Source organism: Vulpes vulpes, chromosome 10, assembly GCF_048418805.1.
Source record: "Vulpes vulpes isolate BD-2025 chromosome 10, VulVul3, whole genome shotgun sequence".
Taxonomy (NCBI): domain Eukaryota; kingdom Metazoa; phylum Chordata; class Mammalia; order Carnivora; family Canidae; genus Vulpes; species Vulpes vulpes.
In genome coordinates, this window is record NC_132789.1 from 72,013,760 (window position 1) to 72,036,221 (window position 22,462).

General features: G+C 43.3%; 1 protein-coding gene across 2 annotated transcripts in view; it reads left to right on the forward strand.

The window, feature by feature from the left end:
- Positions 1-22,462, forward strand: part of PLXNC1 (plexin C1) — a 137,930-nt gene that overhangs the window by 71,930 nt on the left and 43,538 nt on the right. For both annotated transcript variants that reach the window (XM_072724580.1, XM_025992362.2), the window contains exons 10-17: positions 7,647-7,786; positions 10,565-10,744; positions 13,286-13,373; positions 15,799-16,002; positions 16,139-16,324; positions 18,164-18,266; positions 21,218-21,319; positions 21,629-21,732. In XM_072724580.1, coding sequence (XP_072580681.1) covers positions 7,647-7,786; positions 10,565-10,744; positions 13,286-13,373; positions 15,799-16,002; positions 16,139-16,324; positions 18,164-18,266; positions 21,218-21,319; positions 21,629-21,732 — 1,107 coding nt within the window. The remainder of the gene's footprint in view (positions 1-7,646; positions 7,787-10,564; positions 10,745-13,285; positions 13,374-15,798; positions 16,003-16,138; positions 16,325-18,163; positions 18,267-21,217; positions 21,320-21,628; positions 21,733-22,462) is intronic.

Sequence of the window (22,462 nt, forward strand, 5' to 3'; positions counted from 1 at the left end):
GAGAGAGGCAGAGACACAGGCAGAGGGAGAAGCAGGCTCCATGCACTGGGAGCCCGACATGGGATTCAATCCCGGGTCTCCAGGATCGTGCCCTGGGCGAAAGGCAGGCGCCAAACTGCTGCGCCACCCAGGGATCCCCGATATTGAGCATCTTTTAATCTGCTTGTGCGCCATTTGTGTATCTTATTTGAAGAAATGTCTCTTCAAGTCCTTTGTCCATTTTTTAAGCAGGTTGTTTTTTGTGGCTGATTTATAGAAGTTCCTAATATATTCTGGATATCAGCCCCTTATCAGATATGTGATTTGTAAGTATTTTCTCTCATTCCTGAGGTTGCCTTTTCCATCTGTTGATTGTATCCTTTGATGCACAGAAGTTCTTAGTTTTGAAGAAGTCCGGTTTTTCTCTTTTTTCAATTTTGTTGCCTGTGCTTTAGGTGTCCTATCTAAGAAACCGTTGCCAAATCCAACGTCCTGAAGCTTTTCCCCCACATTTTCTTCTAAGAGTATTACAGTTTTAATTTTTACATTTAGGTCTTTGGTCCATTTTGAGTTAATTTTCATATATAGCATAAAGGTCCTACCTCATTCTTTTCCGAATGGATATAAGTATTTTGGTTTCTTAACCCAAAAAAACTGGAAGTTAAACTTTTATTTTCAGGTAATTATAGATTACATAGTACCTGTCAGAAAATAACACAGAGATTTTCCACATCTTTTGCCCAGTTTCCCCCAATAGTAACATCTTGCAAAACCATCACACAATATCACAACCAGGATATTGACAGTGACAACAGTCAAGATACAGAACAGTTCTATCACCATACCTCCTTCCCTCCTTTCTCCCACTCCCCACTTCTGACCCCTGGCATCTACTAATCTGTTCTCCATTTTTATAATTTTATAATTTCAAGGAGTCTATATAAATGGAATCATCCAGACGTGCCCTTTTGGTTTTGACCTTTTTTAACTCAACACAATTCTCTGAAAGTTCATTCAAGTTCTTCTATAGATCAATAGTGTGTTCCTTTTTATTGCTGAGTGGTAATCCAGGCAGTGCCTTTTAAAATTTCTTTTATGTTAGTGTCTCCATGTGCCTTTTGACCTTTGACACTGTGTGGCTAGAAGAACGGGCTAGGTTACCAAGAGGGCAGGACAAGGCTTAAAATAACCAAAAGCCCAAGCCAGTTTTCAGTGCTGCTGTGTGAATGGCACCTTCTTAGTTTGGAGAAAGGTATTTTGTTGATACTGGAATGTTTTCTTTAAATATGTGGCTCAGAACAGAATCTCAATTTTGGTTCTAACAGGGAATGGCAAAGTATTTGTCACAGGAGGGATTTCTCATGCACTGGCCAGTGTTACTGTCTTTCTTTATCACTGGATGCGTAAATCCACATTTCCAGTTTGGGTCCTGTGTTGACCTGAATAAAGTCCTGAACACTTTTCCCAGCAGAGAAGCCACTGAGAGCTTTCCCCTTAATGTATCTTCCCACATCACCCATGTTTCGGGTGCTTCCTATGTGCCAGGCATAGGAGACAGGAGATGGGAATGATGCATATATGACCTTTGGCTTTATGATGCTGAGCTGCAGGTGTATATTGAGCACCTAATCGGTGCCATTATATTGAGCTTCATGGCTGCAGTGAGGAGGACACCAATGAATCAGGCACATGTCTTGCTATCAGCCTCAAGAATCTTGTACATGAAACCATAAGAATAGAAGATAAAAAATACTAACATTGGAGAAGTACCAGGAAGTACACAAACCCGGAGAGCCTGTCTGTGCCTGCAACCTTGGCTTAGTAATTCCTGTTTATTTAAGCCCCAGTGACTGGCAGCTAAAAGCACTTAACCAGTGTAGTTGGTTGAGGTTTGGTGGATGGATGGATTGATAGACAGAGATGGCATTTCAGCCAACCGTTGAGGAATGAGACACGTGGAGACAGAGAAGACTGGGTGTTCTAAGCAGAGGGGCTAGCATAAATAAAAGTGTAGTGGGTTGCCAGAGTTCCAGGGCAGCTATACCTGGGGTCCAGGAGACCCCAAGTAATTCAATTTGGCTAGAGCAGAAGGGTGCAGGAAATCCCTGGATACAAGGCTGACATGACCCTGTAGCCTGCATCTATGGGGCCTTACACCAGGCCAAGGCGCTTTGGTTTTATTCTTCACAGAATGCTGCTGGAGACATGTCTTAATGTATGAATTTGCTCATCCAAGGACATGGTACTTAGGAGACAGAGTTCTGGTTTAGTCTCAGGTTGAGCCTGTTGCCTTCACGCTGTTTCATGACCCTGTCTGCAATCCCTTTACCCATGCTACAAATACACATTGTCATCTATTGGCAAGGGGGCTGCATTAAGGAAGGATACCCCCAAAATAGGGAAATGAACTCAAAAGCTTGTATTTGCACTTTGGATGGAAGGTATTTTCAGCTCTGGAGGCCGGTCTCTGGCCGATGGTTGGCCCTGCTGCCCTGTGCTCACCTTTCTTCCTTCCTTTTCTTAACAGTCTTCTCTCTGGGGCCTCTGCCTGCTGGGAGAAGAACTGGCTCCTCTCCCTTTCCTGTGCTCGCAAAAAGGTTGTGAAGATCTATGATATGATGATGATCTACTATTTGTTACTCTTCGCCTTCTGCTTATCTTGGTTGGATAGAAATACACCCTACAAAGACTTGTCCACCGCTCTCGGGGGAACCAACATTCACATTGTTCTTTCTCTGCCTCCCTTGCCTCCTCTTCTTATCTGCCACCACTTCAGAATGTGCATCTGAATTTCTCACAAGCAATCCAGATTGACTCCTTTAGAGACCTTGCCTATCGGAGGGAAATGAGGTTGAAGATATACCTTGTTGAGTAGCTTCTGTGGGCGTATCACTGTGCTAGGTGCTGTGGAATGTGCTTGCAATCGTCCATTTATCTGTTCATTCAAAATGTTTTTACTGAGCGCTCACTGTGTGCTGGACAGGTGGACCAAATGTGTGTCCTTGTCCAGAGCTTACACTGTAGAACTTAGAGTATTTTGGAGGAAGTAAAATTCATTTCGACGAAGCAGTTGAGTACAGCAGAAGATGTGAGAAGGAATACCAGAATGCACTAAATTGAGTAGTGGTAACCCATATTTGTTGAGCCTGTGCTAAATCCTGAGCTCAGAGGATATCTTTATGTAAGTCTCACAAGGGACCTGTTTTCCCATTTTATAGATAAAGAAATGTTGGCTTGCAGAGGATAAGTAGGTAGTAAATGATAGGCAAGAGATTTGAACCCAGGTTGTCTGACCCCAGAGCCCACAGTTTTAACCACGACTCTACATTGTACGACCTCAGTGAATATAAACAAGCATTAAATGATGTAGTACTGATGATGAGAGTCCGTCTGGACGGGAGAAAACGAACATTGGCTTCTCTTGGCATTAGACTAGCAAAGCCTGTCCTATCTGTGGCACAAATGTGGGTGGGCTGAGGATCTCCAGCTGGGGCAGGCTGTGAGCATCAAAGCCTCCAGAGAGGGAAAGTTGGGGTGTGGTCAGAGTGGACGATTCAGACTGGGAGGGCAAAAGAGGCTAAGGATGGGAAGCGGAGGCCGGTAGGGGAGTGGTAGAAGCAAGAGCCTCAGGGTGGAAGTGAAACTCAACAGAGGGGTAGATTTGGAGTGTCCAGGTCTAATTTGCAGGGTGGGGGTCTCTGGAAGGGAGGAGCTGCCCCCCTGGCCATGGAGTCCCAGTCACCCAGGCCAGTTCTGAGTTGCCACACTCAGAAGGTTCAGTGACCAAGAGTTACAATTATGTGGCTTGGCCTCAGCAGCTCCACCTTACAGTCCCAGGTCAGAGAATCAAGCCTTGATCTCTCAGCAGAGGACCTTGGTCTGTCATCTTCTAGTCTCAGTGGCTCACTCTGACACTGGTACTTCCTGGGACCAACTGGAGATTGGAGGTTACATCCCAAGTTCCCTGGGGCCAGTACAGGGGACTCCATGGAGGAGCCTTCACCTGGGGGCTGAGCCTCAGAGGCCTGACTACGTTGTTCCATCTTGTGCTCTCATTTTTCTTTGGCGGGATCGTATTTTCTTTCAGCATCTCACCTCCTTTTATGCTCTCCCATTTCCACTGCTGGTCACCACTTTTTTCAATTTCTACATTTCATGAATACATTACTTCCATCCTTCTCAGTCATTAATAAAGATGTTAAATAATTCTGAACCAAATAGTCACCCCTGTAGGGCCCTACAGGACACTTTCCTTTAATTAGTTGTGGTACCTTTCATCTCTCTAATGTCCTTTGGTTTCAGATTTCCAGCTGGTTTTGAATCCGTGTGACTTTTTATCCAGTCCTGTTTGAACTAATTTCACCAGTGAAACTCTGAGAGACATTTTGCTGAGCGTTGATTCAGGTCCAGGCCTACAGAGAGCTTTGCTATATTCAGATTTAAAAAAAAAAAAAACAGATTAATAGAGTACAATTTGGTCTTAATAAACTGAGCCTTCCTAATGCACCTCTTTCCAATATTCTTTTCAATCATGGCAGTATAATGTCATGGTAATTTGAATTGTGTTGACGTCAGACTTCAAAAAGTACTCTTACTGTCAGAAGTGATCTTCTTAGACCTTTTCAGAGGTAACTGTTTCTTAGTGGTTGTGCTATTTCCAATATCTTGCAATGACTTCACTTAAAAAAAAATAATAAAAAGAATTGGGTATTTTGTAATCACCTAATTAACCAATTTCTAATATGTTTTCCTGTACAGAATAGGGAGTAATTTAAACTGGTGAGCACCCAGAGTTCACAGTGTTTCATTAAATAATTTAAAACTGGTCAGCCATTTAAAATAACTCTGATGTCTTTAAAATGTGACTGACAGGAAGTGGACTATTCTGAGGTTAATTGCTGAACAACACAGGTTGTGACGGTTATCACCAGTGGTATTTGGATTTGGCATGTGGAAATCCTTGGACCTAAGAGGAGGGCGGAATTTCACTATATGGCTGTAAGAAAGCATCTCTTCATATCAAACTAGGTTGCTTTTAAATTAACCCCTTCTGTGTGTCAGCTCATGGGACCCACTACTTCATACCAGGCTGTGATGATTAACTCTTGATTAAAATATAAAAATAGATCTAAAACAAGTGTGTGAAACATTTGCTAGGAGATCATTCTTTGCCTTCTGTCTGTACAGGAGTTTTAAAAACCTTTATCAGTAAAAATAGAAAATGTCATAGTTCTAAGAATTGTTACAGCCACGTAGTATGGCCATCTAGCTCTCCTCTCCTTTTTTTCTTTGTATACCTGCACAGTTTCTTTGATGAGATCCTCTTGCTAGCTCTTTAACTCACTTATTAACATGAAGAGAGGTTCTCCAAGCAAACAAAGGACAACTAATCTGACCCTCTTTGCAAACAGATGAGAAGCATCTGCTTTCAGGAGATAGACCAGGACTGGATTTCATCCTAGACAGCCAATGGAAACTTCTCTAAACAATAAGGTTTAAAAATAAAATCCTTTTGAAGTAGCAGGGCTGTCTCTGCTCAGGGAGAAATAAAAAGTTAATAAGGCAACATGGTGGGTCCTCTGATGGTGTTTATAGAACTGTTTAAGGAGCAAAATATAACCCCCTTAAAATATATTCTTTTACATTAGTTATAAAGCTCTCCTTATCCTCTCCTGAGAGTAGAGAAGTAGCATTTACTTGGGGTGTTTGAAAATCTTGCTGGAGCAGATATCACGGTATAAACACAGGAATCCAGAAGGGCTATACAGAAAGAAACGTGGGGATGTAAATGTGAGTCTTCGTTGGGGTTATACATAAAACAAAACAAAACACAGTCTGTCTTGCTGCCCTAAGAAGGCAGTGGACTTTTACTGTGGGAGGGGTAGCACATTTTTTCTACAAAGAGCCAGACAATCAATGGTTTAGGCTTCGTGAGCCCCGCTGTCTCTGCCACAACTACTCTGCCCCTGTAATGTGAAGCAGCCACAGGCAGTTCGTAAATGAATGGATGTGGCTGTGTTCCAAAAAAACTTTATTTAGGGACACTGAAATTGGAATCTCATGTATTTTCACATGTCATGGAACACTATTACTTTTTTGACCTTTTTTGTTTTTTCATAGCCCATCCAAAGGCAAGCAATGGACTGGATTTGGCTTGCTACAGGCAAATCCGGTAGTTGGCCAACTCCTGACCTGGTGTGCACATAGATCATGTGTCCCCCACAACACCTGGAGCTGTACTGAGGACCCCATACATGCTCAATAAATACTTGTTCACTTAGCTGTCACCGTGTCAGTGCGAAGAGTAAGCCTTTTGCTATATAGCACACACTTGACATTTGCAAGGGATTTATCTTGAAGTCTTTGCTAATCCCCCCATTCCAAGTACCACTCTTGCAGATAATTTCCCCCATAAAATGCAGTCAAGTATAACAGAATAATTAAAGTGACCCTTTCAGACCCTTCATGATTCTATAAATATAGGCCTAAAGTCCTCTGCTAAGTAATTAAAATAAATTCTGCCACTGAAATCAATTCTCTGTCACATTACATCATTGCTGTGATGACATTAACGATGAATTTACCTCAATCCGCAGAACCAATCCATGGTGTTAATGAGTGATGGTGACCGCGCTACCATATAGCACCTTTGTTTGCCAAGGAGCAGAATAAAACCTCCCTCTCAGCAGGATGGACAGACCGAACAGCCCAGAGAGTCCATTGTGACGAGCATTACACATATAAAGGAACAGAGAATATTAGGCTGCTTTAGGAAGCAGGTGGCAGGCAGGTACTGGGCATGAATGAGGCTCTCCCAGTGCCATCGGGGCATCCTGCTAGATTTGATCCTCTCCGTGGATACGTTTGGCATTTATGGCTTAGCCAAATTTCACATGATTTTGTGTCTCTGGCCCTGGAGGTTGTTTTCAAATGTCAGTAGTGTGAGTATGAAACATATTCATGCTAAAGATCTGCTGTACTTTATATTGGCCAGAATCAGAATTTTATGTTCTGTTTTGGTTACCATATTATAGAAGAGTACAGACATGCTGGATATGGTCTATGAAAGAACAACAAAATGATCAAAATGATAGATGTTAGCATCTGTAAAAGAAAAATGAAAGAAACCAGGATTGTCTCGTCTTTGATTTCTTGAAAATTTTCTCTATAGTACACTCCTTGATTCAAATAGCCCAACTCTGAGACAAACAAAAAATAGGCACTGCTTTCTAGGGAATTAAATTCATCCAGAATGACATTTATTCCAGCTTAATGATAACTGTTGTTGGCCTCACGTCAGTGGACTCCTTGTCTCCCCTTTTGTTTTGTTGTATTCGGAGCCTCCAGAGGCTGTAAGGCACTGAGCATTTTCAAGACTCCAGTGAGATCTCACTCTTCAGACAGAATGTCAGACTCTTCAACTGCATTTTCAACTGTCTTGTGAGACAAAGACTAATTGGTTTGACCTCATGCTGTCGCATGTTGAGAGACATGAATCTTCAGCACTCTTCCTTGAATTCATTGATTTCATTAAACACTGTCTGCTTGTGTTTGCAAAATGTCGTAATTTCCCAGTGATTTCTTCGAACCGTGGCGCATAAACAGATTTTTTGGAACAGTGCCATTTCTTAGCTTTGATCTTGTGTGTTGATCTTCATTTCCAACAGGTCTTCTACATTAAGTCCATTGAGCCACGGAAGATATCGACTTTAGGGAAAAGTAATGTGATCGTCACGGGGGCAAACTTCACCCGGGCATCCAACATTACAATGATCCTGAAAGGAACGAGTACTTGTGATAAGGATGTGTGAGTTGAAATAATAGTAATTTATCCTTGATAAGATAGAAAAAGTTCAAACTTATGCCAAAGGAATACCATCATGATTATAAACTTTTCAAAGTATTGCCATGTGCCAAAACGGGCAATTGGGCTGCATAGTGGATATAACATAATTTCAATAAGGAGAATAACTTAAACACCACATTTGAAGTTAACTGTGAGAGACTCTGTCCTCTCTTACCCTCCCAAACCTCAGAACCCGCTCATTTCACGGTGTTGCCTGTTTGAGGTCTTGATTCATTTCCATGAACAAAATCAAGTATTTTAAGTAACAAACATCATCTTGAAGATGATCCCCTTAGAAAAATAGTTGCATACTTAGAAATTTGTTGGTAAAATATAAAATATCACAGCTCTTCCTATGTATCAAAGTTGGAAAGAAGAAACTTTCTAATCTGTTTTATTCTTTGTAGCCTTCTCTTTATTGGATTGGTTTCAGGCTAAATAAATTAAATGGAACATATTATTAGTAATTTAAAAAAAAGATCAAACACCCTAACACAGATATCTGGTCAGTATACATTTGAACATCATTCTGCTATGACTGCTTTTTCCTCTAAGTTATCCTTCCAATGAAACTTCGAGAAAGAAAAGAATTTTTCAGCGTTTCACTGACATCGTTGTGTAAATGTTACCCCCCAAAGAGATGTCATGATAACAACAACAAAATAGATAAATTGAGTTTTCTGCTTGTTAGCTTTCGTAAGTTTGGGTTAATTTGAAGTAGAAGACATCACAGTCTATATGAAGTATAACACTGAGCTCGTTCTCATCATGGAAATGCATTGAAGACAATCTGCTGAAGCGTGGTGTTTTGGTTTTTAACTCCTAAAACAGTTTTGTACAGCATTTTAATCTGCCGTACTTATTTACTGAATTTTCTGTTTTAATTCATTTGCTGCATATAATTGCCATCCGCTTCCCCCTCCTAACAGTAGATTTGGGATGTCTATCATCATGATGGAGAAAGCCGTTCATGGGTGGCTCTGGCCCATTCTGCTACTTACTGGAATTATCAAGCACACATTAGCGGCTGTGTCTATGCAGCATAGGCATTTTTGTGCTGTTGATCCTGGCTAAATACTTTATTGCAAGAATCTTTCATTTTGTTTAGCAAAATCTGTGAAGTTAGACACCTGTGTGTTCACTGCAAGGCAATCACCTTCACTGGAAAAGAAGTCAGTTTTCAGAGCATTACCCTGTCTTTGACTCTTTATGCTCTCATTTCAATTCTGCATGTGTCTTGAGATACTGCAGTTATTAAATTAAATGACTCAGAGGCCTTTCTGCATGTAGCATTTCAGTAACCACATCAGAGCGGTGAACCCAAGTTCACAAGAAGTAAACATAATACCCAGTTAATCCTATATCTGAGTTCATGCTGTAATCCCAAACTCTTTTAATATGGCATTTTTCAAATGCCCAATTATTTCGAAGGGAAAAATACAAGAATAATAGCAGAATGACCCACATTTCTGCCTCCCTCCTTCCAAAAGTTATAAACAAGTTTGAATTTTAATGATCAGCCATTTTACGATGAATTTTCTAAGAGCTTGGCTCTGAATATAAAGCTCAGAATGTCAATCTGAGGCAGTGTAAATGCACACTGGCTCAGATGCTTTTTGAATTTGCCTTATTGTCAGGATCTGTTATTGCTACTTAATGGACTTGTATGTTGACGTTAATCATCATGTACTATCCTTTAAGTAGTAAGAGTAGATTCACATGTAGCATCATTATCCTGAGTATTATTCAGCACAACACAGTCTTAATGTTTTTTTGTTTTTGTGTTTGGTTTTTTTTTTTTTTTTTTTGCTTTAGAGGGTCACTGTAAACATTATATATGGAGGAAGTGAAGGTTACAGAATGAATGTTGTAGAAGGCTTTGCTCTGGGCCCTGAGGGGTGTAGAGGGCAGGTGCGGCAGATGTTGGAAGCACCCAGGGTAGTCCCAACTCATTTCTTGTCCGGAGCTCCTTGGGAGGCGGCTTGGCTCTGATGCTGATTGACCCTGAGACGCCCAGGCTCTCGGCACAGACTCTGGTCATGGGCTCTCTGCTCTCTGAATGCCAGAGTCCCCATGTCTGCCTGGGACGAGCTTCTACTCTTCTACTGCAACTACTTTTCTTTCTCTAAGTTTCGGAAATGGAGAAAGAACTTTTCTTTGTCCATTCATCCCATAAAATGACTGGAATTTTATGATGGAAATTTCCAATATACTCAAGAGAGCAGAGTACAGTGAACCTCCCTGTACCCATCCTCCAGCTTCAAAACTTACCAACATGTTGCCACTCTCATTTCGTCATTGGAGGGGAGGGGCAGGTGGTGGCTGGAGCTTTTAAAAGCATATCCCAGACACCACATCCTTTCCACTCATACACACTTCAGTGTACGTCTCTGACAGGTAAGGATAGTGTCATTCTCAGAGTCAGCAGAATTAACACGACTCCCCAGTACGTGTGCCACTCTCTGTTATGGCTTGTTCAGGGCAATGGTGACATCTGCTTTCCCCACTTCTAAGGGAAATGCAAATGAAAACATAAAAATGTACAGAAGAAAGAGGAACCCAGCCCCGATGACACCCACAGTGGCTAGTGGCCCCTGATGAACTACCAGTTTGCCAGCATCTGTCCTGATAGTTTGTGGACTGTTGCAGTTCAAGTAAAATTTGTATGCTGTCATGTTCAGTAGTCAGCGGTGCTAAGGATCTGTGTCACTTACCAGTTGTTTTTCTGCCCCTTTCTAGGATACAGGTTAGCCACGTGCTGAACGACACCCATATGAAATTCTCTCTACCATCCAGCCGGAAAGAAATGAAGGATGTGTGTATCCAGTTTGACGGCGGGGACTGTACATCTGTGGGACCCTTGTCATATATTGCTCTGCCGCGCTGTTCCCTCATATATCCAGCCACCACCTGGATCAGGTGCTTTCGAGATTCATATTCCTCTGACATTGTGCTTAGAGGGGTCATGATCTCAGGGTTGTGCGATTGAGTCCCACATCAGGTTCTGTGCAGGCGTGGAACCTGCTTAAGATTCTCTCTCTTTCTTCTTCCCTTAAAAAAAACAAAACAAAACAAAACAAAACAAAACAAAACAAAACAAAATGAATGAAAGAAAGGAAGGGGTCATATGCATACAGATCATGGATTTCACTCAAATAAATATAGAAATAGTAGTCCTATGCAAATTCCTCTCACAGAATCCCCCCTGAGGGTTTGTTCCTGGAAAACACACACACCCAACCAGCCACTGCTTCCCGTTGTCACTGTGAACACTGTGAGCAGATCCTGCTTTACTACGAGCTGTGGCTGCCAGGAAGCTCACAGCTAAAATGTTTGCTTTGTACGGTGGTTTCTTGTCATTGTATAAATCCTTTGCCTTTTAAAATGTTTGTTCGGTTGCAGTACCTACCCCCAGCCTACGTTTCTGATACACATGCACCACATCTCACTCCTGCCCACAACACAAAGCTGCTCTTTGACAGCTTTCATTTTATAACCTTTAGAGTAAGCTGCTTTGAATAATTCGAGGAAATATTGGAAGCTATGGAAATGAAAAGCAGTAGCTACATTTCAAAGATACTCCCTGTGAGAAAGATTGACATTCCAAAATAAACTCTTCCAGATGACTCCAGTATATTTAAAAAAAAAATGCCTAGTTGAATTTAAATTCACATTCAGATTTTGGAATATAGCTCTAAAGACATTTTCATAATAAGATATTTCACCTAACACAGCATGAAGCTGACTTTCAAAGTACTGTCTAAATGAAACTATAGATGTAGAGGAGCCTTTGTTTAAAAAAAAAATAGAAGAAGAAGAAGAAAAATACTTCTAGTCTGGTGTTCTTATTTAAGATTAAGTCAGAAGTAGATGTCAGGGTTGGTTTCTTCCAAGGCCTCTTTTCTGGGCTTATAGAAGGATGGTCTTCTCCTTGTGTCTTCACATGGTCTTCCCTCTGTGACTGTGTCCTAATCTCTTCTTATAAGGACACCAGTCATATTCCTGGATTAGGGCCCACCCCAATGACCTCATTTAATCATAATTACCTCTGTAAAGACCCTGTCTCCAAATATAGTCACATTCCACACAACTGGGGGCTCAGGACTTCAACAGTGCTGCCTCTAACCATTGGCATGAAAAATATTGAAATTTCCAAACCAAGTCTATAGTATTGCGCTCCCGGCTCTGGGTATAAATCCTTCCTGTAAATAAAAACAGACACTGACGTGGCATTCCCCACATGCCTTGTGTGTTACATTTATTAACTCAGTTAATCATCATGAAAGGAATAGCTCCTTTGGCAGAAGAGGAAACAGGCATAGAGTAGTCAAACCACTTGTAAGCTCCCAGGCAGTCCTGCTGTAAACCACCACTGTGTTCTGCCTTGCTATAAAATAAGAGGCTTCTTTATTTTTATTTTTTTATTGACCTGTAGTCGACCTACAATATAACATAGCTTCAGGTGTACAACGCAGTGATTTGTTAGGCTTCTTAGTGTCCACTCACCTGTGATATCCTGGGCCTGTGACTCTGAGTTATTCCCTGGGCAAGAACAGGGCTCTGCAGGCTGACCGTTGGCAGAGCATGCTGGGCTCCACTTTCTAGTAACAGTGATGGGCTGGCATGAGGCCAACTAGACCCTTCCCCCTTGTGACTGGTTGAGAGCTTGTTGTCTTCCTTCTGCCCTGCACAAATTGGCCTGCTCATGCCTACCTCCCGGTCTTGTCATCCTGGGCTTGGCTGGTGCACGGAGCTGACATTCCCCAGCTCCTGTCCCCCAGAATGACCTACATGAATGGGGGGATGAGGGCAGCCAGAGCTGTGGACAGCTGTTTATTTCACGTCTAATGACCACTTTGCTTATAAGCGATTATGTGCTGAGAATATGTGAAATCATTTGGCTTGGTTTTGGAGAGAGAGAGAACGTAGCTGTTATTTATATGGCCTACCAAATGGGAATTTATAGTTTTAATGCCATTTATAATTTTACCTTGTCCAAAATGTTCCCCATCTCCCTAAATAAAGTATAATTGGTAGGTTGGGAGTTTGATTTTGCAAATTGTTAGATTGAAGTGTCTTAATATAGATTAAACAGCAATCAAACAAAATTCTGTTTAGTGAAACCTTTTTGGGGTATAGCTGATGATCTGATTATATGTGGCAACATGACACAACAAAACTCAAAATTCTGTGAAAGAATTTGGGCATTTTCCTAGAATTAAAACAGGATCTGACCTGAATTTTTATATTTATGTATCTTAAAAACTATACATTTTGTGGCCGGTATTGTTAAAAAACTTGTAGAACTATCCTGCCTTTGAAGTTAAAATGTATTACTTGGCTCTCTAACATAACTGAGTTTCATATTAAGTGTGGATAAAGTGATAGCTTTGTTCGTAGATGAAAAATGCCTGTATGTTTACTATGAAACTCCTATTGTTAATTTTTTTTTCTTTGCAGTGGTGGTCAAAATATAACCATCATAGGCAGAAATTTTGACGTAATTGACAACTTAATCATTTCACACGAGTTAAAAGGAAACATAAATGTAAGTCTTCAGCTACCTTGTAATAATAGTAATTTTCAAGGATGATTTTGTTTTCATCACGCTAATATCTCTTGGGGAATATCTTTTATTTCTGTGCCTTTGTGATGTTACAAGCGTCTACCTGTTGGGTGATATCCACCATCTGGGCTATCATGGAGATAATAAGACTCTCTCTTTGTGGTGGAGCGTTTCCAATCATGGCACAGAGGAGAGAGGAGTGAGCTGGGTACGGCAGGCCTGCATTTTCTCTGCGTGGGCTTTGTAGGGAGGCACTGTAAGGAGCCGATGTTTAGGAGGACACGCAAAGATGCCCTGTGAGGGGTGAAGGGGAGATGCCAACAAGAAGAACGGTCTTGTGCAGGCTGGTGGTGGTGTTGCCATTGTGCCGACAGATCTGCGGGTCAGAGGCCCAGTGCCCTGCCCACATCCCAGAAATCTTGTCACATCCTTCTGCCCTGACCTCCTCTTACCTTGCACTTCCCCACACAGGGTTCTGGCCTCCAGCACCCTGTTAACACTGGTAGGAGTCCAAGAAGGGCCTCATCACACAAAATGATGGATTTCTGATGCAGGTTGGGGCCTCCTGAATGCACTTTTAAATGCTTCATGAATGCTCTCCCCATTCACCATGCTCGGGACCCGTGTGGGCTCGGGGCCTAGGTCCAGGCGGCTTTCCTGAGTCATCCTTACAGCCTTGTCACACACACATCTGCCTCCTGCTGCACCCAGAGCCAGTTCTACACCTTACCTTGTGTCTGATTCCAGGCCACATCTCTGCAATGTGAGGACAGAGAGGTTTGTTTGGTTCTTCACCTCGCCAGAAATGAGAACGAGAGATCCAGGGCTGGGGAAGGTTTGTTAAGAAGGAAGTAGATTTTGTTTGTGTCAGATATTCCCACCTATGGCCTCATCCTACCCTCTCTTTTTTTCTTTTTTTTTTTAAGATATATTTGAGAGAGAGGGGAGTGGGAAGAAAGCGCACACATGCACACACACACACACACACACACACACACACACCGGAGGTCCTGGGCAGAGGGAGAGGGAGAGCACCCCAATCAGACTCCATACTGAGTGTGGAGTCCAGCACAGGGCTCGATCCCACAACCCCAGGACCATGACCCCAGCTGAAATCAAGAGTCAGATGCTCAATTAGCTGAACCACCAAGGCACCTTCTGCCACCCTTTCTTTTCAAGTCTGATATTAGAAACTAAAAGAACAGGTAAACTCCCTACCTGACAAATTTCTTTCCACGATTTGTATTGCTCTTCTTTTTTTTTTTTTTTTTTTTTTGAGATTTTTCTCTTTAAGCAATCCATACCCAATATGGGGCTCAAACTCTCAGCCTTGTGATCAGGAGTCACATGCTCCACAGACTGAGCCAGTCAGCTGCCCCTTATTGCTCTTCCTTAGGACCTTTGTCAACCTCCTCTTTTCCAGCAGCTTTCTCTGCCCCATTTCTCTGCACCTCTAAAGATGACAGTATTTATGTTTTTTATAAATAAACCTGTAAAGGGACACCTGGGTGGCTCAGCGGTTGAGCATCTGCCTTTGGCTCAGGGTGTGATCCCGGGGTCCTGGGATCGAGTCCTGCATCAGGCTTCCTGTGGGAAGCCTGCTTCTCCCTCTGCCTATGTCTCTGCCTCTCTGTGTCTCTCATAAGTAAGTAAGTAAGTAAGTAAGTAAGTAAGTAAATAAATAAATAAATAAATAAATAAATAAATAAAATCAATCTTTAAAAAATAATATTAATAAACCTGTAAAGCAGGCCACTCTTTCTGTACTCTTCCCAGCCTTCATGCTCTGCATTTGCATGGGGGCCACATTGTCCCTTTTGCTTTTGTTACCCTGATTTCAGGTCAGGCCTGCAAAACTGCTTCCTTACTTGTGGTCAGTGACTTGTGCTAAGCGCTGCAGGAGGGATGCGGCCAGCAGTGTGTGGGTCCCTGCAGCCTCCCTAGGGGATGGTCCCCTCCTTGCCCACATACCCCAACCCACCCTGAGGCCTCGCAGGACACACAGGCCCTGTAAAGTTGCTGGTGCCAAGTCCTCCTCTTCCCCTAGGCTGCTTCTCTCTGTGCACCCTGTCTGCCTTGCATGAGCGCGGGCTGCTCTTGATAGCTGGCAGTGTTTGCAGTGATACCAGTTAGCGTTCGCTGAGTGCTTACTATGTGCCAGGCACTGTTCTAAGCTTTTCTGCACATGTAATCTCATTTAATTTAGCCCCCATTTCGTTTAATGAGCCCTTGGCTCATTGAGTTTGATTTCAGGTTAATTCCGCCCTGTAAGGGGAGGTGACATCACTACCCCGAATTCTCAGATGACAAGTTGGAAGCACAGAGTTCAGTTGTCGCCTCGATCTTCAGTCACAGGACTGGGACTGGCTGATGAAGTTGTTAAAAATGCTCTTTTCTCCTCCCCCAGGTCTCTGAATATTGTATGGCGACTTCCTGCAGGTTTCTAGCTCCCAGTTTAAAGAGCTTGAAAGCACGTACAAACGTCACTGTGAAGCTCAGAGTCCAGGATACCTACTTGGAGTGCGGAAGCTTGCAGTATCTGGAGGACCCCAGGTTCACAGGGTGTCGGGTTGAACCCGAGGGGGACACAGAATTGGAAGTGAAAATCCAAGTACGTTTCTCCCTTACTTCCGCTGGGATGTGTCCTGCCCCAGTGCCCCGATCCCGCCTTGCCGGGTGAGGTGTGCTGGGGTCTGTGGGTTCCCCCATGTGCCCCGATTCCTCCATCTCCTCTTCATTCTTCGCAGAAAGAAAACGATGAGTTCAACATCTCCAAGACAGACATTGAAATCACCCTCTTCCATGGGGAAAATGAGCAATTAAATTGCAGTTTTGAAAACATCACTAGAAATCAAGATCTCACCATCATCCTTTGCAAAATTAAAGGCATCACTAATGCAAACAGCATTGACACCTCTTCCAAGAAAGTTCGTGTAAGTCACCTGACAGGCCCACCTGTTGGTTTTACCTTATTTGGGGCACTTCCTCAAGCTACTCCAAAGCCAGAGTGGCATCTGTCATGGATCTTTAGATCTTCACTTTAAATAGCAGATAAACAAAGCTGCTATTGCAAGCACAAGCATAATTCCTCCAAAATAGCTGGCAGCCTCCGTCCATGTGCCTATTCGAATGTCAAAGCATTGAACATGCCATTGTCTCCAATACTAATGAGTCTTGATAGCTTTTGTTCTAGACATACATTTAGACTGTAGCATCTGCAAGCAGAATCTCCAGACCACTGACGAACGAGCTGTCATTCTTCTCCCAACTGTGGAGGTGACATGTCTTAGCAGAAACCCAGCACACTCAATAGCAGTAGATTCGGATGGAGACCAGATAATCTATGGGTCAAGGGCTGCTCCCTCCATCATGGAGTCCTACTTGCCACAATTCATCTTTTCCCGACACATTGGAGGGTCCCATCACAGATATATTTATGTCCCACAATAAAGATGTGAGACCCTTGGGAAAGGAAACATATTAGAAGTCTTTCTTTATGGTGTTCATGCCATATGAGGCTCTCCACAGTCTATACCCAAAAGAAATGTTTTATGATCTGTAGTCATAAATATTGAATAAAGGTCAAGAAGAAAGAATATCAGACTGGAAGACCAAAAAAAAAAAAAAAAAAAAAAAAACCAAAAAACACACCATGGTCATGTCCCAGCTGCTTGAGCTAATAGCTGCGTGGCCTTAGGTAAGTCACTTGGCTTTGCTGAGCCTCCCATTGTCCATCTGTACAGTAAAGAGGGTACTAATTATCATCAAATCAGTAATGACCACTGAACTCACAAGCACTCCCACCGGTCACCTTGGTTGGGTGGGGGGGAACGCTAGCCATCTTTATTAGTGAAATGGTCCCTGAGTGCTTATTCTGTGATGGGAACAGAGTGGAGAAGAAAACAGACCCCAGGTTCTGCCTTTGTGGGGATGAAGAAAGCAAATTAGAAATGTATTAGGGGGTGGTACTCACCACAGAGAAAAATGAAGCAGAGGGTAGGCAGCACTGCAAGTTGGATGGTGGTAGGCAGGGAAGGTCTCTCTGTTAAAAAGGACTTTTGAGTACGGACCCCAAGGAAGAGAGGGAATAAACTGGGGGCTCTCTGGGGTAGAGAGTTCTAAATAGAGGGAACTGCAGGTTGCAAAGGTCTTGAGTCAGGAGCCTGCCTGGTGCTTTGGAGGGACCACTAGAAGACCAGTGTGGCTGGAGCAGAGGGTTCAAGGGGGCATATTCAAGGAGGCTGGAGAGTTCGTGGAGGGAGCAGTGAGAGGGAATAGATCATTAGGAACTTGTGGACCATTGCTTGGCTTGGTCCACAAGGGCTTGGCTTTGAGCTCTGGGAAGCCACTGGGGAGTCTTGAGCAGGACTGCTGTGGGCCTACTCACTCAAATGATGAAGTGTATCTAGTCTTCATGACAACCTTGCCAAGAGGCACTATCCACATCCCACTTTAGAGACGAGGCAGCTAAGAATAGGATGGCAGAGTTAAACCCATAGGGCATAGAGGACTCCATTCTAAAATTTCCAGGTCTATACACCAGTGCACCTCAACTGACATGACTGGAAACCGAGGCACAGTGAATGTTCTTGATATGCTCAAGATCACATAGCCATTCTGTCCAAAGTAGGACTGGAATTCATATATCCTACCTAGCTTGTCACTTTTTTTTTTTTTTTTTTGTATCTTGGGGAAGATGTTTTGGAGGAACAAGTGTGTACATAAGTATGGTGCCCAACTCAATGGAGTCTAATGACACTCTTTCCCATTAGGTTAAATTGGGAAACTTGGAGCTCTACGTAGAGCAGGAAACAGTTCCTACCACTTGGTATTTTCTGATTGTGCTTCCCGTCTTGCTGGTGATTGTCATCTTTGGTAAGTGCCCCGTTTGATATTTGTCAGAGAAATTATTCCCTGGGGCCTCTTGTCAGGCAGGCAGACTCTCAGCTTGCTGGGGATGTTTGCTTCAATTAAGTATTAATGGAAGAAAACCCAAATCACAACTTTGGGAAAGGAATAAATAGGTACACGTTGAGGACTTTCAAACATTTTTTAGGATGCCTCATCAGTACAAAGATGGCATCTTGGTGCTGGAGAAATATAGTCCATGTTACTTCCCCAATGCTGTGAATCATGATGACAAATGTCCCATTTACATTATCCCTTCAGAATTCCTCTGGCATTTTGGACTTTCAAGATCTGGTCATCTCCTGCTGTTTTCTCACCTCACCAAACACCCCTGCTCCCATCCCAGCTCTGCTTTTCCTGGCAGAAACCTGTCTGAGAAGTGTGATCTGTACCATCTATTAAAATATCCCAAGGCTCATCCAGGCACGGCGATCCCAGGGTGGTTGCTTGCTGGCTGAATGCGTCCCACCAATCTGTTTCATTTGGCCCACACAGCATTGTTTTTAGATGGTGAAATGGTTGACGGCATTTTAAAATTAAGTGATTCACCTATGTAACATTTGTGTCAGCTGTACTTCAATTAAAAAGAAATTATTAATTCATGTTTTTTGAAATACCTCTTGAAAATCTGAAAGATCTAGATTGTTGGATCTCCACTGTTCCCTAGCATGGGTTTACTGGAGCTGAGTAGCAGTGACACCTTGGCGGGGAGGGGCCATGTGGGTCCCTGGGGCTTTGCCACAGTGCCTACCACTCCCTGCTGTCTGCACCTGGGCCACGCGACTCAGCTGTGTACCTGGTCCCTATAGCCATTGAGTGTGTGACGTGGTTCTGAGCTGGTTCATCCATCCCTGCATCCATTTACCTTGTGTTCACTGGGCACTCGTTGTGTTGCTGATAACTGCACAAACTTCTGGCGCTGGAGAGGATGAGTGAAGGCCTGGCCCTTTCTCCTGGCTGGTTCTCAGTCCAGTGAGGGAAAGATATTCTGTGTGTGACTGACTGGCCCAGTGGGGTGGATTCATTGTGCAGAGGCCCTGTTTTGCCCTGTTGATGATCATTTCAGGTATTTTCTTGGGCTTCTCCTCATGTTCTCCATCTGGAATCCAGAATGGGGCTTGTTATTTTAATAAAGTCCTGGCTGGTGCTGGCTTCAAGTAAGAAGATTACTTATACATTCTAAACGCTGAGCTGTTTTGAGAATCCGCTAGTGTTAAGCAGCTGTAGACACCAGTCTCACCATGGAGTCATCTCCGCTTTGCAGCTTACTAGAAACCTCTGCTCTCTTCCTGTGCATCGTGCGATTCACCACCGCCCTCCCCTCACTTTGTCGTCGAGATTGTTTATGCTCTGTACGGTGAAGTGGGCTCAGGTTGACACGTGGCTTTGGCTTCATCGGTATCTGCAAAGCCCTTTAAAATTCTCATCCCCTTCTTGCTGCGATTACAGGGCAGCACCTGTCGCCAGCAGCTTGAGCAAGTGTAGAATGTATAAATATTTTAGCCTGTCGGTCACATCATGAATGAAAACACAAAACATACCGGACCTAGGCTTGCCACCTACAAAACCTACCATGGCTTCCCCTGGAAATGTCAGCCATAAAAAACTCCATGGCTCGGGATCCCTGGGTGGCGCAGCGGTTTAGCGCCTGCCTTTGGCCCAGGGCGCGATCCTGGAGACCCGGGATCGAATCCCATGTCGGGCTCCCGGTGCATGGAGCCTGCTTCTCCCTCTGCCTTTATCTCTGCCTTGTCTCTGCCTCTCTCTATATATATGACTATCATAAATAAATAATAAAAAAAATAAAAAAAAAAAAAAACTCCGTGGCTCGATAGACGTGGCTGCCCAGCTCCCCTTGCTTGCACTGAGCCAGTGCAGCCTGAAGTGCAAATAACCCAAAGTCACGCTCCTAGAAAAAGGGGTTCTGTGGTCACAAAAATGTGGAAATCACTGTGTGCCCCATCCTTTTTGAAGATGCACAGTGCATATTATGGTTAAGACTGTTGACTTTGTGAAGTGGTCCCATGAAGAACTGTATTGGGTTTTGTTTCCTCCAGGATCATTCATATCTACTGGTAGTGGGTCCTTTTAGCACACAGGTTCTGTTAAGGGAGGGAAGCTTTTCCAGATAATAATGTAGTTGACAATTGTTGAGTATTCTTTAAAAAAAAACAACACAACTTCTGAATGCTTCCTGTGGCTTACTTCTTACAGCCCCCTCTTCTTGCAATCACAGTGAGGTGGGCACTTTGACAGACAAGGCAGCCAGGCACAGAGAAGCTAAGGAGCTCACCTGACGTCACGCAGCAAGTAATTGGCAGAGCAGGGATGGTAACCGGGTACCAACCCCGTTCAGTGCACTGTCTTGACAGCACAGTTAGAAGAGAGAAGCGATGTCCCAGATCCCAGGGCTCAGGGTAGATCGCTCTCCGCGTTGCCCAACTCGATCTACACAAGTCTGGCTTGCGTTGCTCGCCCGTGGATCTGTGGTTTCCTTCTGCAATTGCGGCTCGACTTTATTTCTCCCGGGATGTTTAGAAACAATAAAAAAAGAATGGAACAATATCAGTGGCCTGTGGCTGTAGGGAGACGGGGCTTATTTCATTACTTTTCAGCCAGCTGGGATCTTTGGTTACAAGTGGAGGTTATTTGATTTAGTTTTTGCTTTTAAGGTGGGTGGATTTTTGTTTTCCTGCTGCACTTGGGCATCTTCCTCTTCTGAATGACCCCTCACTGGGAATGTTTCCTCTGATAAATTCCACCTCTTAAAGGCTGTTCCTTCGTTCTTTCTTTCTCTCCCCCCCATCTCTCTCTCTCTCTCTCTCTCTCTGTAAAAGAAATGTCAAGGTTGGCTTCGTTTTCCTTTTTTGTTTTTGAAGTTAACATGTCAATCTGATGCCGGATCTCTGTCTCCTCAGCGGCCGTGGGGGTAACCAGGCACAAATCAAAGGAGCTGAGCCGCAAACAGAGCCAACAGCTGGAGCTCCTGGAGAGCGAGCTCCGGAAAGAGATACGCGATGGTAGGCTCCAAAATTTTATGTGTTGAAAAACAAGCCTTCTTTATGGTCTCCTCTGCTCCCCTCCCCCCCACCTTAAATGGAGCTGGCCGCAGTAATGAGAACTGTTCCTATAACAGAAGACATCTGAGCGGTGGGGTCTAGGCCTGGCTCTGTGTTTATTTCAGCTCTGCTCTGCAGCCAACCAAGTAATTATCCATTGTTTCTTCTTTAATGAAAACCAAGGTCATACTCCGTGTTAGACAAAACAGCAGAAGATCTTATCCATTGTTTGCTGAGTTAAAATATTGCTCTTGGGATTCTGTTTTGCAGGCTTTGCCGAGCTGCAGATGGATAAATTGGATGTGGTTGATAGTTTTGGAACTGTTCCCTTCCTTGACTACAAACATTTTGCTCTGAGAACTTTCTTCCCCGAGGTAAAAGACCATTGATCATATTCCTAAGGTTGAGTCTTGAATAATAATGAAGGTGCTTGTTGCTATCCTCAAAACGGGTGTTGGCTTCCAAGGCAGCCGTAGATGATGTGCTTGGTAGGAAATACTCATTTAAGTTTGAGCTGAGCGGGGAGGAGGGTAATTATTAATTGGATTCATCAGGGTATAACACTGTGATGGGTCACTGGCAATTATTCTTTGTCCAGTAACAAAAACCTAGGAGGGACAGAAGTTCAGAATGATGTCTTTTGTTTTATTTTACTACTTGTTTAGAGCTGAATTTGTAGCTGGGAAGCAAGCTGGTTTATTTAAAAATCAATAAATTGTGGGCTGGCCAATTTGTTGTGTTTATCTGCATGACTTCCATTGCAGCTACTAGATTATTCACTATTACTCCTCAATTGGAAATGAAAAGTACTATGGGATGAGAGAGAGGGAAAGACACATGTGTAGAATTCGAGTTGATAGCAGCCATTTTTAGCAATGTCGAGTTTTTATGGTTCTCTCCAGCAGTTATTCTTCTGCTGATCAGTCCATATCATACCTATTTAGTGAAAAAAAAAAAAAAAAAAGAGCTGCACAAAATGATTGATTAATCCGTTCTAGGACTCCAAGGAGTAGTCTACTTTAACCCTTTGGGTTTCCGGTCTCTGTTGTAACACCTCATCTTCTCCCCCACTCACTCCCCCTTCCTCTCTGACACTCCCAAGTA